This window comes from Aotus nancymaae, unplaced genomic scaffold (genome assembly GCF_030222135.1).
Source record: "Aotus nancymaae isolate 86718 unplaced genomic scaffold, 86718_ANA_hifiasm-v0.15.2.pri h1tg000019l, whole genome shotgun sequence".
Lineage (NCBI taxonomy): Eukaryota > Metazoa > Chordata > Mammalia > Primates > Aotidae > Aotus > Aotus nancymaae.
In genome coordinates, this window is record NW_026988431.1 from 53113087 (window position 1) to 53131582 (window position 18496).

The window sequence follows — 18496 nt, forward strand, 5'->3', positions numbered from 1 at the left end:
AATATTTGAATAGGCTTGCCCAGGAAATCACACAATATATGCTTCTAAATTTTTATAGTAATAATATGAATTGTGAATACTGAAGAAAGAGGCAACTGATACAGACAAAAGGAAGAGGAGGAAGGTCGAGCCTTGTTTTTCAGAGGATTTGCGTCGGCACATTGTACTTTGGTCTTCTCCTTGTAGCTTTCTTCAACTAATTATTAACATATTAAGTGCAAGACACTGGGCTAGAGGCCCTGAAGGAGAGATAAAGATGAGCCATGAGGATCCTTGTGCCCTCTCACTGATGTCCTGTGACCTGTAAAACATTTCCCCACTTCCCATTGCCACATTCCAACCTTCTCGTATTAAGCTACAAAATATTTCACTTCAAAATGTTCTTCTCATGGGATTGAGGATACACTATTCCAAAATATGGCACTATGGCATACTGAATAAGCTAAAGGAATTTGATAAAACTAGAGCAGCAGGAGATCACTCTGATCTTCCCCTACTCTTCTTCCCAACACAGGTCATAAAACCTAGGAAGGGTTTTCTGACTTTCCCTGAAGCAGGTCATAAGACTCTCACAAGAGAGGTGCCCTCCCTATACCCAGAGAAAAGTTATATTCTTATTTCTGAAGACACAGGGACACAGAGAAGAATCTAAACACACAGGCCTTGCTAAATTTCCCCCAGCTTATTACTACAAGATCGTATCTTTTTTGCCCTATTGTGTATCACCACAACTGTCTACTCTTCATCAAACCTGCATAAAAGCACACAGGTTTAACTGTTTCTTCAGGTCTTCATTTCCTCAGGAAGGCTCTGGTATCATGTAAAACTTACATGGAATCAGTTAATATGCTTTTTTCTTGTTAATATGTCTTTTGTTACAGGGACGTCAGTCATGAACCTAGGATGGGTAGAGAGATTTTTCTTCCCCTACACTTCCTAATTCCCAATAAGAACGTCCTATACCATTTTCCCATTTTGACTCTCCTTAGGTAATTCTTAAAAGAAATAAATTTTTAAAAAATCAGGTTAAATAAGTTATCCAATTACAAACAAGTAAAACAATTAACCCCGTCAGTAACTGGCAGATTAGACCTGCCTTGGAGTCAGCTCTAGGAGTTAAATCCAATATGTTCCTATTTGTTACAACTTCTTCTCTCCTTTCCTCACTGAATCCACATATTTCCTCAAGGTTTCCAATTTCATTGTCTTTGTCCTAAACATATAACTGAAGAGCTTAGGGCATTCAGGTTCTATATCTGTGAAAGGTTCTTATGTCAGAGAAAAGGAACTAATGGCATAGTTAAAATATTTCTAATGTGACTGAACTTTTATAAGCTTGACTAAATATAATTATGAAGATAACTCCATATTCTGTACAGCTAACTAATACGAAAAGAAGTAGGTTTAATCAACCTTGGAACATAATCATACCTGCATGGTCCTTCTTTTAGTTAATGTTACTTGAAAATTTTTCCACTCCCAATGTTGTTCCACCACATGTGCAAAAATAACATGTCCATTTCCACAGGCTCCAGCAATCTGAGTGCCATCAATAGACCACGCGATATTAAATATGCTGCCAGTGTTGGGTTTTTCTAATGCGTATGACCACTGGAGAAGAAAAAACAAGAAAAAAATGGACTTTTTGAAAAAAAAAAATTTTAGGAAGTTTTAAATCAGGCACGTGACAACATATTAGGTCATTTTTAAAAGAATATCTGTTTATTCTGGAATTATGAAACACTACACGAATACTATTTTATATATTATTGGAATTTTTCTCAATAAAATTATATTGTACTGAATAGAAAATAGATATAATTGTTAAAGTCCATAGTAGGACATCATAATAAAACAATGTATGAAATATCTCAAGAACTGTAAAAAACCCACATCATTTTAATGTACATTATTACTTTTAAGTAATAACACTTAATAGGTAAACACAAAGATTCTGTAGAAAAAACAAAGACATCTTACTATTCATTCTTAAGGCTGAATATAGTCTTCACATCTAAAAATTTCTCATTACAATATTTTAAGAATGTCACAAAAAACTGAAACTAAACACACAATGTAACTAAAATAGCTCTACACACATGAAATTACATGTAACTGGATCTATTTTTCTTCTTTTTTTTTGTTTTAACAGATTACAGTTAGTATAACCTCTCCTAGAACCTATCTGTCTGTTTGAGAAAGTTATCTAGAGATATCAATAAGCATTAAATAGGACAAAAGAGATTCTGGTGCATGTGTATAAATAAGACATAAGAAAACAATCCAAACTTTTTGATACATGGTATTATGTGTACTTGGTTTCATTTTTTCAGATGCAACGTATGTTATTTGCCAGGATGATTAATTTGACTAAACTTATATACATATTCTCTTTCCATTCTTCCAGCCTTTACACCCTGTAGTCACGGTCTTGATTTTGCTGTTGTTGCTCTTGGCTAGATATATATATATATATATATATATATATATATAGTTTGTTTGTTTTACATTTTTTTTCCAGAAATACTCATTATTAGCTACAGGCTCACTTTGACAACAAATTTGGAAGAAATGGAAAAGAAATGGAAAACAGATAAAGATTTACTAATTGATGCTATTACAAATCAAGACTTTAAAATTCCTGACAAAAGTTCACACATAACATAAAAATACTGAAAGGCTCTTTGACCACTCACTGACACTTTTTTTCAACTCTCACCACCCTCCAACTTTGCAGCTACTAACTATTGCTTTAATGGCTTAAGTAAAGGCCTAATAATAAAGTTTTCAAGAAGAAGATAATGAACAAGCCATAACCTTTGCTTCATCAGCAGTATGAAAATATCAGAAACTTATTTTTTGAAAATTAAGAATAATAAATTTTTAAAAATACATATAATATTTGAAGTCATCTTTTGAAAATAACAGTAGAAGACTGGGAACTTCAAAGATACTAATGATCTGCTTTGGGTGATAAAATGAAATTAATTCACTTCTGTCTGACAAACAAGAATTATGAAACACTACATGAATACTATTTTACATAAAGATTAAAAGTGGTTGATAATGACAAATGAGACTTGATTTATTAACATATAGGCTTACGACATAGCTCTCTCTTTTTTCTAAATCCAGTCTATACTCATGGTGTAGAAGAAACAGAGATCTTAGTTTAATTTGTATTTTAAAACCATATATTCATATAATAGTCCCCCCTTAACCATGGGGATAAGTCCCAGGATCCCCAGTGGAAGCCTAAAACTATGGATAATACCAAAGCCTATACATCCTATGTTTTTATCTACACATACATACCTACGTTAAAGTTTAATTTATAAATTAGGGAAAGTAAGAGGTTAACAATGTCTAATAACACAATAGAACAATTATAAAAATATACCATAGTAAAAGTTATGTGAATGTAGTCTCTATTTCTGGAAATTTCCATTTTGGACTGCAGTTGACAGAGGGTAACTGAACTCACAGAAAGAGGAAATGCGAAAAAGGGAGGACTACTGTATTTAAAGTATGGTTTTAAAACATTCAAAGAACCAAATCAGCCAGGAAAAAAAAGTCTTACTAAAATTAAACAGAAATATTTATCTAAGAACTTATAGATGCATGATCCTAAGAGGACAAAATGAAAAGAAATGTTAAGATAATAGTATATCATCATCCTATATTCAACTGACTTCCTTTACAGCCCATATGAACCATCAAAAATAAAATCTGCAACATGCAACTTATCCCTGAAAACACATTAAGGAATACAGATTGAGTATCCTTTACCAGAAATGCTGGGGGACAGAAGAGAATTCTGGATTTTTTCAGATTTTGAAATATTTGCATAATCATCATTAGATATCTTGAGAATGAGACCCAAATCTAAACAGGAAATTCACTTATGTTTCATATACATGTTATACACATAGCATGAAGTTAATTTTTTATATATTTCTTATAATTTTGTACATGAAACAAAGTTTTGTAATTGTTTTGGTTGTGGCCTGTCACATGAAGTTAAGTGTTGAAATTTTCCACTTGTGGCATCATGTTGGTGCTCAAAAAGTTTTAGATTTTGGAGTATTTTGGGTTTTGAATTTTTCAGATTAGGAATGCTCAACCTGTATAACAGTATTATAATAGTAAAGTTAGATTAAGTTCTTACATTAAAATTTTTTAAATTTACAATTTAAAAATTATTTTAAATGTAAGCATTAAAAATTAAAATTACATCACCCAGGTATTAAGCCTAGTACCCATTAATTATAACAAATCCCCATGAGACAAGGTTACCTTTATAACAAACCTGCACTTGTACCCTTGAACTCAAAATGAAAGTTAAAAAAATAAATGATTTCTCTCTTTTAGATTACTATAGTAATAAAACCATATAATCAAAACCTAATCAGCAGAGAATAAATCTTTAATAGTTACTAAAATTGGGGAGACATACTGGAACTATTCCAAAAAACTGAAAAGGAGGCATTTCTCCCTAACTCATTCTATGAGGCATCCTGAAACCAACATCCTGGCAGAGATACAACAACAACAAAAAAAAGAAAACTTCAGGCCAATATCTTTGATGAACATCAATGCAATAATCCTCAACAAAATACTGGCAAAGTGAATCCAGCAGCACATCAAAAAGCTTATCCACCATGACCAAGTAGGCTTCATCCCCAGATGCAAGACTGGTTCAACATATGCGAATCAATAAATGTAATTCATTACATAAACAGAATTAAAGACAAACCACGATTATCTCAGTAGATGCAGAAAAGGCTTCTGATAAAATTCAACATCTCTTTATGTTAACAACTCTCAATAAACTAAGTATTGAAGAAACATACTTCAAAATAATAAGAACCATATATGACAAACTCTCAGCCAATATCACACTGAAAGGGCAAAAGCTGGAAGCATTCACCTTGCAAACCGGCACAGGACAAGGATGCCCTCTCTTACCACTCCTATTCAATACAGTATTGGAAGTTCTGGCCAGGGCAATCAGGCAAGGAGAAATAACAAGGGTGCTCAAATAGGAAGAGAGGAAGTCAAACTATCCCTGTTTGCAGGTGACATGATCCCATTATATATCTAGAAAACTCTATAGTCTCAGTCCAAAAGCTTCCTAAGCTTATAAGCAACTTCAGCAAAGTTTCAGGATACAAAATCGATGTGCAAAAATCACTAGCATTCCTATACACCAAAAACAGAGAAGCAGAGAGCCCAATCACAAATGAACTCCCATTCACAACTGTCACAAAAAGAATAAAATACCTAGGAATACAGCTAACAATGGAAGTGAAAAACCTCTACAAGAACCACAAACCACTGCTCAAAGAAATCACAGGTGACACAAATGGAAAAATATTTCATGCTCATGAATAGGAAGAATCAATATTGTGAAAATGGAGGCCAGGTGTGGTAGCTCACGCCTGTAATCCCAGCACTTTGGGAGGCCAAGGCAGGTGGATCACAAGGTCAGGAGATCCAGACCATCCTGGCCAACATGGTGAAACCCCCCTCTCTACTAAAATACAAAATAATTAGCCGGGCGTGATGGTGCACACCTGTAGTCCCAGCTGCTCAGGAGAATCGCTTGAACCTGTGTGGCGGAGGATACCGTGAGCCAAGATCGTGCCACCAAACTACAGCCTAGGTGACAGAGCAAGACTTCGTGTCAAAAATATATATATATATTGTGAAAATGGCCATACTGACGAAAGCAATGTATGGATTCAATGCTGTTTTCTTGATATTGATATTCTTCACAGAACTAGAAAACAACTATTTTAAAATTCATATGGAGCCAAAAAAGAGCCCAAATAGCCAAGACAACGCTAAGCAAAAAGAACAAAGCTGGAGGCAATATATTACTTGACTTCAAACTGTACTACAGGGCTACAGTAACCAAAACAGCATGGTACTCATGTAAGTAGAGGCACAAAGACCAATGAAACAGAATAGAGAACCCAGAAATAGGACTGCACACTTAGAACTATCAAAATCTTTGACAAATCTGACAAAGCAAGCAAAGGGGAAGGGATTCCCTATTTAATAAATGGTGTTGGGGCAGGGTGTGGTGGCTCACGCCTGTAATTCCAGCACTTTGGGAGGCCAAGGCAGGCAGATCACCTGAGGTCAGGAGTTCAAGAGCAACCTGACCAACTTGGAGAAACCCCATCTCTATTAAAAATACAAAATTAGCTGGGTGTGGTGGTGCAGGCCTGTAATCCCAGCTACTCAGGAGGCTGAGGCAGGAGAATCGCTTGAACCCAGGAGGCGGAGGTTGCGATGAGCTGAGATCGTGCCATTGCGTTCCAGCCTGGGCAACAAGAGTGAAACTCCATCTTAAAATAAATAAATATATAAAAATTAATAAAAAAATAAAAATAAATGGTGTTGGGATAACTGGCTAGCCATATGCAGGAAACTGAAACTGGACCCCTTCCTTAAACCATATACAAAAATTAACTCAAGATGGATTAAAGACAAACATAAAACAAAACTATAAAAATCCTACAAGAAAACCTAGGCCATATCACTCAGGACATAGGCATGGGTACAGATTTCATGATGAAGATGCCAAAAGCAATTGCAAAAAAGACAAACATTGACAAATAGGATCTAATTAAAGAATTTCTGTACAGCGAAATAAACCATCAACAGAGTAAAGAGACAACCTACAGAATGGGAGAAAATGTTTGCAAACTATGCATCTGACAAAGGTCTAATATCCAGTATCTCTTAGGAATTTAAACAAATTTACGAGAAAACAACCCCATTAAAAAGTGGGCAAAGAACATGAAAACACACTTCTCAAAAGAAGATATACATGTGGCCAACGTCATATGAAAGAAAGCTCAACATCACTAATCACTGGAGAAATGCAAATCAAAACCGCAGTGAGATACCAACTCACACCAGTCAGAGTGGCTATTACTCAAAAGTCAGGCCAAGCACAGTAGCTCACACCTGTAATCCCAGCACTTCATGAGGCTGAGGCAGGCGGATCACTTGCAGTCAGTAGTTCAAGACCAGCCTGGCTAACATAGTGAAACCCTGTCCCTAATGAAAATACAAAAATTAGCTAGGCATGGTGGTGGGCTCCTACAGTCCCAGCTACTTGGGAGGTTGAGGCAGGAGAATCACTTGAACCCATGAGGTGGAGGTTGCAGTGAGCTGAGATCTTGCCAGTGCATTCCCCAGCCTGGGTGACAGAGGGAGACTGCATCTCAAAAAAAAAAAAGTAAAAAAATAACAGATGCTGGAGAGCTTGTGAAGAAAAAGAAATGCTTTTACACTGTTGGTGGGAGTGCAAATTAGTTCATTGTGGAAGACAGTGTGGCGATTCCTCAAAGAGCTAAAAACAGAACTACCATTAGGCCCATCAATCCATTACTGCGTATATACCCAAAGGAATATAAATTGTTCTATTATAAAGACATACGCAGCCATATGTTCATTCATTGTAGCACAATAGCAAAGACATGGAATCAACCTAAATGCCCATCAATTATAGACTGGATAAAGAAATGTAGTACATATATGCCATGGAATTCTAGGTAGCCATAAAAAGGAATGAAATTATGTCCTTTACTGAGACATGGATGGAGCTGGAGGGACATTAATTATCCTTAGCAAACTAACACAGTAGCAGAAAACCAAATACTACGTTACCATTTATAACTGGGAGCTGAATGATGAACACATGGACACGTGAGGGGAACAACATACACTGGGTCCTACTGGGGGGTGGAAGGTGGGAAGAAGGAGAGGATCAAGAAAAATAACTAGTGGATACTAGCCTTAATGCCTGGGTGATGAAATAATCTGTACAACAAACTACCATGACACACATATCTATGTAGCAAATCTGCACATCCTGCACGTGTACCCCTGAACTTAAAAGTTAAAATAAAATTGGGGAGACAGGGTTATATTTTTCCAATGAGTAAACTGAATAATTTTTATTGGTAAATAAAAAAATGCATTTATCATTTGTGCTTTTTAAAGAGATCTTTTTTAACACTCTAATTCTCTTTTCTTCCCCAAATACGCTATGAAATACTTGATTCACATTTGTATTACTACCCTCTAAAAGGGAATGAGACAGCTGTCCTGGGTATAATTTAGTGGTACTGACAGTGAGAACCCTGGTAGATGAGTTTTAAATATCCCTCTTGATGGGGCTCAGAACACACTACCTCCAAAGTATGGCACATTGACATAGAGAACACAGAAGAAGCAGGAACGTCATTCTCTAACCTTCTTCCACCCTTCTCCCAGAGCAGGTCAGTTCATCAAGGGAGAGGTACCTTCCCTGTACTGGAAGGAGAGATATCCTTATAGAGAAAAAGAATTTGAACAGAAAGGCTTTGCTAAATTTCCCCCAGTTTACTAGCATTAGATCATATCCTCTTTGTCCAATCATGGACACTTTTCCATGACTGTTCATTTGTCATAAAACCTAAGCATAAAAATACACAGGTTTCTCTGTTTCTTGGTGGGGAGGTCTTCATTTCTGAAGGCTTCCATGTTATGTAAAGTTTGTATTAAATAAAACTGTATGCTTTTTTTTTCTTGTTCATCTGTCTTCCATTATAGGTCCTCATACATGAACCTAAGATGGGAAGAAGAGATATTTCTTTTTCTCCCCTACACGCTTACTTACCTTAGGTATCTCTTTCTTTAACCAGACTATCTCTTACTTTAAGATGTTACTCAAAGTGTGCAAGCCAGCAGCATCTGTATCACATGTGAGCTTATTAGAAACGCAAATTCATGAACCCTATCCCAAGCTATTGAATCTGAATCTCTGGGGAGAAGAGACACGAAGCTTTTAACAAGCTCTTGAGATAATTCTTATGCACATAAAGTTAGGATACTTGTTCTCAATACTAGCTGCATATTATAATCATCTTAGAAACTTTTTTAAAAAACAACCAAAACCTTGGCTCTGATCCAATCAATTAAATCCAGAATCTCCTGGGGGTAGGTCTGGCTATGTGTTTAAAAGTTCTCTAGGTGATTTTAATAAAGAGCCATTGTTTCAAGAGAAGAGCAAAATGTGTGATTTGGTTTATCATTAGCAGCTGGCTCTCTGACGGTACCTTATCAATTCATCTGCTAACTATTAAAACAATTAGACAACCTTGTCTTAGCCTCTAAACCAGCTTCTCCTAGCTATGTGTACATTTGGCTTCTTATATTCATAACCTAATTTTTTTCTTTTGCACTTTTTATTTATTTGAATTTCGAACATGAATTTAAACAGGAAAAATAACACAAAACACTGGTTTTCAAACCTTAGTGTGCATTAGAGTTACCTAGAAGGATTGTTAAAATGGATTCCTGGGCCCCACCCCAGAGTGTATGATTTAGTAGATGTGGGCTGGGGTCAAATAATTTGCATTTCTAACAAGCTCCCAGAGGGTGCTGAAGCTACTGGGCCAGTGACCAGTAACTTTGAGAATGACTGGCACAACAGACCCCCATTTACCTGTTACCCAGTTTCCAACAATTATCAACCAATGGCTAATTCTCATCTCTGTACCACCACTCACTTCTCCATGGCCCAGATAATTTGAAGCAAATCCCTCACATATCATTTCATCAATAAATATTTCAGTATACAGTAGTCCCTTTTTATCCACAGGGATAAGTTCTAAGACCCCCAGTGGATGCCAGAATCCAGATAGTACTGTACTTTCTATATAATACTAGGAACAGATTTACTTTTCCTTCTTCACAATTTCATGGACAGAAGATTCATTTTTACCACAGAGCTTAACAACCTCAGCATACCATTTTTTTCTTATTGAGAAATTTCACCTTTTCACTTAAAGGAAGCACTTTACGGCTTCTCTTTGGCACACTGAATTGCTAGCATTCCTACTCTTGTACTTTGGGGCCATTATTAGTAAACTAAGGGTTACTTGAACACAAGCACTGAAATACTGTGACAGTTGATCTGATAATTAAGCTAGCTACTAAGTGACTTACAGGTGGGTAATGTATACAGAGTGAATATGCTGGACAAAGGAATGATTCATATCCTGGGAAAACAAAGTAGGATGGCTTGAGATTTCATCATGCTGCTCAGAACAGTGCGCAATATAAAACGTAGGAATTCTTTATTTCTAGAATTTTCCATTTAATATTTTCAGATCATAGTTGACCACAGGTAACTGAAAAATCATGAAAGCAAAACCACAGACAAGGAGGGACTATTATATATCACTAAAAACACAGATTTTTAAAACCCAACTTCAATAAAATCATTAAGTCACTGTCCAAAGTTTCCCAATTGTCATTTTTTTCCAGTTTGTTTCAATCAAGATGCAAATGTTGATTGTAAGTCACTGTTAATGGTAAGTCTTCTAGATATCTTTTGATTTGTATGTTCTCCTTCCACATATTTTCCCTTGTATTTTTTATTCGTTTTGAGACAGTGTCTTGCTTTGTCATCCATGCTGGAGTGCAGCAACATAATAATAGCTTACTGCAGCCTCAATTTCAGGGCTCAAGTGATCCTCCCACCTGAGCCTCCTGAGTAGCTGGAAGCACAGGTACATGCCAATGCACTGGGGTTTCTATTTTTAGTAGAGATAAGGGCTCGCTCTGTTGCCCAGACTGCTCTTGAACTCTTGAGCCCAAGTGATCTTCCTGCCTTGGCCTCCCAAAGTGCTGGGATTACAGGCGTGAGCTATCACGCCTGGCCTCCCCTTGTAATTTTGTGGCTGTTGAAGACACTGAGTCGTGTGTCCTATAAAATTTCCCACAGTTTGGATTTTGCCTTCTGCATTATCAACATGTTGTTTAACATTTCTTCTGTTCCCTTTATTTCCTGTAAATTAGTAGTTAGATTTAGAGTCATGATCAGATTCAGGTTCCATATTTTTGGTAACATTGTATAGTGTTGTGATTTGTTAAGTGAGGTATTAAAGTTAGGTGATGTATACTGTTATGATTTGTTAAGTAAGGTATTTAAGTTAGGTTTTGTGTGGCACAGTGAAGAACATTCAGACTGGAGTGGTGGAAAGATTAGGTTTATTACTCATAGATGTAAGAGAGAAGGCAGTGGGGTGTCATCGAGAACATGAATGCTCAACCAGCAGATGGGGAGCAAGATTTAAGAGAGAAGGTGTGGGGTGTCATCGAGAACAGGAATGCTCAACCAGCAGATGGGGAGCAAGATTTAAGAGAGAAGGTGTGGGGAACATGAATGCTCAACCAGCAGATGAGGAGCAACAGAGAGGCTGAGACCTTCGGGTGGAGGCCTTTATTGGTGTCCAAGGTGTTACCTAGGTGGGTTTCCCCTGCCAACCCCCAGGTGGGGTTGTTTGAAGGGAGCACAAGTTTAAGCACAGGCTTTGGGATTACATTATCAGGTTCATAACACTTAGAAGGTGGTCAAACAGTTCAGGGTATGGGGCCTTATCTATCTAGAAGATGAAATGCTAACTAGGTGGAGACCATCTCAAAATAGGTAGGTCAAAAGTAACAGGTCAGGGACAAGACAACAAGACAAATGCTGAGACAGCATTACATGAATAAGAGTTATAAACAGGTACTTCCAGGAGGAAACATTTAATGCCTGTTGCCTCTCTTCTTAGGGTTTTAGTAAATGATGATCATTGCCTACATCTACTGATTCAGTAGGGTTGCAAAACGGGTAATCTTCTAATCTTTTCTTCACTTACTAACTGCAATAGTTTTACAAAAAAATATCTCCTCATCACCTATTTGGTTACCCTGGGGTATATATATCAAAGGCAGGATAAATTCTTGATTATTTCTAGTTCATTGTGATCATGTGTTGCTTAAAGAAGGGGATGCATTTTGAGAAATGCACTGTCAGGAGATTTCATCATGTGAACATCACAGCGTGTACTTACACAAACATAGATGATACAGCACCTAGACTATACGGTATAGCCTATTGCTCCTAAGCTACAAACCTGTCAAGCACGTTACTGTTTATAAACACACACATTAGCCTAGGCCTACACAAGGTCAGAATCATCAATATCACGTCTTCCACCTCTACATCTTGTCCCAATGGAAGGTCTTCGAGGGCAATAACATGCATGAAGCTGTCATCTCTTATGATAACAATGTCTTCTTCTACTATATCTCCTGAAGGACCTATATGAGGCTGTTTTACAGTTAACTTCTTTTTTAAGTTGGAGTACACACTAAAAAAGAATAGTATAAGAAATATATAAACCAGTAACACAGTCATCTATTATCACTATCAAGTACTATGCATTGTACATAACTGTATGTGCTGTAATTTCACATGACTGACACCTCAGTCATATGTTTACACCAGCATTACCACAAACACATAAGTAATGTGTTATATGATAATAGGATGGCCGTGACATCACTAGGCAATAGGAATTTTTCAACTCCATTATAATCTTATGGGACTACTGTCATATATGCAGTCTGTCACTGACCAAAATGTTGTTACGTGGTACAAGATTGCATCACTTTTCAAAAATATAAATTTGAATAGTGACTGGTTATTTAAAAATTACTGTTAATTGTTTTCAGATTTAATAATGGTATTGAGGTTAGGTTAACAACAGACTTTGTGTTTTCAGTGATATATACTGAAATATTTAGTGATGGAATGATAGGATGCCAGGGATTTGCTTAAGTGGATGGCGATACAGATGAGATATGTATTAGTTGACAATTGTTGGAAATTGAGTTAAGGGTAAATAGCGGTTCATTATACCAGTTAGTACACACACATCGATGTGTTTCAATAAATATGATGCTCAAATTGTCTCACTTTTAGCCAGTGAGATCTCTTTCAAGTTGGTTTTTTTTTTTTTTTTAGTCTTCTTGACAGGATCTCATAGCTTTCTTTAAAAAAAGTCACTTTCCTTGTTTTCTACTATGATAAGACGTCCACATTCACATTTTACATTTCCTGACTCACACAGGGAACTCTCAGTGAGCTCTGGTTCATTTTATAAAAATGTGGAAAATATTATTTAAAGAATGCCCACAAGTGCTGGGATACTGACTATTACTGAGTTGATCATTGCTGTTCTAGGCCTTCTTAGTGGACAGAAACAGGTAATTTTTTCAAGATAAAAAACAAACTCTAATACTTTCCATACAAATCCAGGAACTATCAGATTTCTACTTACCCTCACCAATCTTATCTCAGGATCTCTTTTAATTAACCAAAAAAATCTCCTTTCTTTTTTCTGTTGAGACAGAGTCTCACTATGTTTTCCAGGCTGACGACGTCAAACTTGGTTTGGCAGAAAAATCACATTTTTTTTGGTTTTTTGAGACAAAATCTTGTTCTGTCATCTAGGCTTGAGTGTAGTGGCATGATCTTGGCTCACTGCAACCATTGCCTCCCAGGTTCAAGAAATTCTCCTGCCTCAGCCTCGTAAGTAGCTGGGACTACAGGTGCCGCCACCATGCCCAGTTAATTCTATTTTTAGCAGAGACAGGGTTTTGCCATGTTGGCCAGGCTGGTCTCGAACTGCTGACCTCAGGTGATTCACCCACCTCGGCCTCTCAAAGTGCTGGGACTACAGGTGTGAGCCACCACACCCAGCCCTAAAAATCTCAATTCTTAAGACACCAATATAGATACTCAGAATAACACTATTAACACCACAAACAAATGACTATAAAAGAGTTTAAAGCGTGTTTTTGCATTCTATTTCTCCCTTAGGCCAATTCTCTTTTAAGCAACATCTTTCTTCAACATTTGTGTATGTATGTGTATCCCTAGCAATATGTCCCAGAGATCATCTATTGTAATACATGAAGATATACTCTTCTATATAGCTATTGACAGTATGATCAATATGTTTCACCTCAACTCTATCATTTTATGTAATATGTATGTCCATACATCTGTGGCTTTCCAACAGCCTTTGTAGGTGGTCTATTTTATATGCTCTCTCTTTTTCTTTGGGGTATACTTTAGCATACAGGAAAGTTTCTATTTTTAACCTAATGATTACATTTATGCTAATTACTTTTATAAAAATACCTTATCCCCATGCCACACATTTTTCAGGACAATTTTCTATTTGTTCTCCACTATAAGCAAGATGAAAATTAAAAAATAGCTTTCTCTCTCCTCTCCTTTTCTCCATATCTGATTTTAAGTAGTATCATTTTATTACCAATTAATATCTACAAGTCAGTTAACAAATTTATTCTACTTTTCTATACTCTTTTTCATTCTCTCCCTATTTTTGCAATGTTGGTGTCTATAGTCAATATATATATACCATACTGTACCTTTTGTGTCTACCATTTTATCTTAGTTCTACAGATGAATATAAAATGCTCAAAATCAGTCCTGACTTTACTATGTCTCTAGTCATATTGTTTATCTGAATCTGGTTGATTCCTCAAAACATTTATAGAAACATTCCGTGAGTTTTTACATGTTTATAACAGTTTGCTTATGACCTTTATATTTAAAGGTAAGAATGGGCCAGGTGCAGTGGCTCATGCCTGTAATCCCAGCACTTTGGGAGGATGAAGTGGGTGGATCACGAGGTCAGGAGGTAAAGACCAGCCTGGCCAAGATGGTGAAACACCATCTCTACTAAAAATACAAAAAAAATTTAGCCAGGTGTGGTGGTAGGCGCCTGTAATCCCAGCTACTCGAGAGGCTGAGGCAGACAATTGCTTGAACCTGGGAGATTGCTCCACTGCACTCCAGCCTGCATACAGCGAGACTCTGTCTCAAAAAAAAAAAAAAAAAAAAGGGAAGAATCGTTCTATGTAAAATCTTTGGCTTGCATGTTTTTTGAGACATAGTTATTATATTAACCTATTATCTTCTGACATGAAGTGTTGCTGTCAAAGTCTGATGATGTTCTGATTTTCTTCTTTATGAGGGACTTGGTCTTTTCTTTAGATGGCCAAAGTATTTTTTTCTCTTTTCTCTAAATTTTTACAGTTTTCTTAGCATGTATCTGGGTGTTAGCCATCTGGGTCAATTTTTCTAGTTATCTGGTATGCCTTTTCAATATCAATGTCAAATCCCTTATTTTGAGGAAATATTTATTGAATGGTAGCTTTTAACATTTCTTCTATTCATTGCTTTGGGCTTCATCTTTGAAGACTCCTATTATATATACTTTGGATCTTCTCTGCATCACTTTGTATTAAAACGTTTTATCTCTTGAGACTTCAGGTTCTAAAATGGCAGCATAGAAATAAGGTGGTTTCAACCACACCCCTCACCCCAGAAAACCAAAAACAAATATACAGCACCAAGATTATCACCTTCAATATCCTAGAACTCAAATGTAAAGATGAGATCGTTCCTAGGGCCACAGGTAAATGAAAAACTCTTGAGCAGACAGTAAGAGAATGGACTTCCATATCTGTGGCACCCTTTCCCCCATCTGCTTGGCACCAACTACACAGAAAAATTTGCCCCGAGGCTGGTTTCAGTGGTTCAAGCCTGCAATCCCAGCATTTAGGGAGGCCAAGGGAGGAAGATCACTTTCATCTAGGAATTTGAGACCAGCCTGGGCAACACAGTGAGACCTTGTCACTACAAAAAATTAAAAATTAGCTGAGCATGGTGGTATGTGCCTGTATTCCCAGCTACTCGGGAAGCTGAGGCAGGAGGATTACTTGAGCCTGAGAGGCCGAGGCTGCAGTGAGCCATCACTGTGCCACTGCACTCCAGCCTGCGCAACCAAGTGAGACCCTGTCTCAAAAAAAAAGAGACCTGAAAGAGATGAGTGAGTGAACCCCTGTGTATATCTGAGGAAGGGCATAGTGACATGGAGAAGAACACGGCCCTGGGATAAGAGCATTCTCTGGACCTTGTTGACCACTGCTCTTTGAAAAACCTTTCAGACTATATAATACCACCCTCTTCTGGTTCCTGCTCTCCTTTCTAAATGCTGCTTCTTTCTTTCTCTCTCTTTTTTTCCCCTACATTCTGCTCCCTAGACAATGTTGGAGAAGAAATTTAATTTCTCCTCAACCTTTATAAGTTTATTGCTGGGATAAACCAGTATAGCAAAAGATAGATTAAAAAGAGAAAAACAAGCAAGTTTACTAATGTCTGCAGTGTATATATCATGCAGGAGAAATCTCAATGAAAGGTAATTCAAAACAGTGCTTTGCAACTCCAGCTTACCTAGCATCTTCAAGATGCTACGTTTCTGGAATATTGATAATGTTCTTTATTAATATGGATGGTGGTTTCTTGGATATTTACATATGCAAAAAATTACTGAGCTGTACACATAAGTTACTGTATATAATATCTCAATTAAAAACAACAACATGCTGCCTCTGCCATTATCTTTCCCCCTCAATCTATTTTTATAGAAATTATAGTCAGGCCTTGCTTTCATAGTTTAAGAGTATTGTGAGCCGGGCGTGGTGGCTCAAGCCTGTAATCCCAGCACTTTAGGAGGCCGAGGTGGGTGGATCACGAGGTCAAGAGATCGAGACCATCCTGGTCAACATGGTGAAACCCCGTCTCTACTAAAAATACAAAAAATTAGCTGGGCATAGTGGCGCGTGCCTGTAATCCCAGCTACTCCAGAGGCTGAGACAGGAGAATTGCCTGAACCCAGGAGGTGGAGGTTGCGGTGAGCCGAGATCGCGCCATTGCACTCCAGCCTGGGTAACAAGAGCGAAACTCCGTCTCAAAAAAAAAATTAAAAAAAAAAGAGTATTGTGAGACTATAACATAATACCGAGCTAAAATAAGTATATATCAATACCAAAATGCAAAAAATGTCCACTCAAAGACAAAAACCTGGAAGGTATACAAAAACATTAAAATATTTTGTTATAATTATGGGTACTATTTTTTCTAGCTTTTTGTTATACTAATTTTTTGCCACAAATGTTTCCAAAATATATTTATCCTATATAACTAATTAACCACTTAACACAATTTTTGTCTCCAAAATGGTAGTAAGGTTTTCTATTTTTCCCTAATTCTATACAGCAAATTGCAGCTAACACCGTTTTCTTAGGTTACGGAATGTAAAAAAGTAAACAAAGATTATTTTTGGCTTTGTTTGATACAAATAATTTCTAAAAGCAAAAAGTAGGTAAGCAAAAAATAGAAAAAAGTACAGTAATTATAAAAGATATTTATAGGATACAAAAGTGATCTGTATTAACAATATGATATCCAACTAAAAAACTAATGTTATTTTGAGCTGCTTATGAAGGAGCACTATATCACTGAATATAAACACAACAATCAATTACTATTAGCTTTTGAAGATTTAGCAACGTATTTTTGTCTGAAAGCAGGGCAGTCTTGAAAAAGTGTGAGGCTGACCAATTTGGTTTTTAGCTCTGGGCAAATATCACTGGCATTTCCCCAAATGTCCAGTACCTTGATGGTGTTCTACAACTAGCCAAAATCCCTCCATAAAGGGCCATCTCCAGGGCAAAAAGATTCTGTGCCTCTCTTAGCACACTATAAAGTCTGTTCTCAGCTACCCAAGTTACTTAGAAAAGGACCTGATAAAAATAACTTATGTGTTACTCCCATGATACTCTTACATTTTAAGAAATAATTTCTTAAAGCAATAAAGCTAATGAGAGATTTATTTTTTTTTTATCAGTAAGAAGAGGGTAAAATCCTTCCCAAGTTATCTATCTACGTGACTCATTGCTAACACTGGCCGTAAAATGGAGTTACAAAGATATAGTTTATATCTTCGCAGATATATCCGCAGTGTTCTATTACTGCTATAACAAATTACCACAATTTTAGAGGCTTAGAAAAACACAAATTGATTATCTTTCAGTTCTCTGAGTCATAAACCCAACATGAGTTTCACTGAGCTAAAATCAGTGTGCTAACAGCGCTGTGTTCCTTTCTGGAGGCTCTGGGAGAGGGTCCATTTCCTTGATCATTCAGGTTGTTGGCAGAATTGTTTCTTGCCACTGTATGACCCCGTTTCCTTGCTGCTTGCATAGCTCCTAGAGGCCACCTGCATTCCTCAGCTTGTAATCCACTTCCTTCACCTTTAAAGCCAGTAACAGCAGGTGGAACTGCTCTTACTTTGAATCTGTCCTCCTCCATCCACTAACCCCTAGCTAGGAAAGGTGCTCTGCTTTTAAGAACTCATGTAATTATATTGGATGACTGGATAATCCAGGATAATTTTACTATCTAAAGGTCCCTACCCTTAACCACATCTGCAAAGTTCCTTTTGCCACATTAGGTAACACATTCACAGGTTCTGGGGATTAGCACACGGGTATCTTTGGAGGCCTATTATTCAGACAGTCATGAAATTACATTAGGAAGAACATAGCAGTTAATTTGGGGATTTAAAATTGTATTCCTTTTTTCTAAAGATTCATATTTAGATATGAGCATAAACACATATAATAATATTTTTATTCCTTTTTTTTTTTTGAGACAGGTTCTCACTCTGTTGCCCGGGCTGGACTGCAGTGGTATGATCATGGCTTACTGCAGCCTCAG

General features: G+C 36.8%; 1 protein-coding gene across 3 annotated transcripts in view; it reads right to left on the reverse strand.

Annotated features, from left to right (window-relative positions):
* IFT80 (intraflagellar transport 80) overlaps positions 1-18496 on the reverse strand; it is a 137221-nt gene that overhangs the window by 61371 nt on the left and 57354 nt on the right. For all 3 annotated transcript variants that reach the window (XR_010343485.1, XM_064378873.1, XM_064378872.1), the window contains exon 9: positions 1432-1611. Coding sequence is in view for 2 of the 3 variants with exons in the window: in XM_064378873.1 (XP_064234943.1) it covers positions 1432-1611 (180 nt within the window). In the remaining variant the exon portion in view is untranslated. The remainder of the gene's footprint in view (positions 1-1431; positions 1612-18496) is intronic.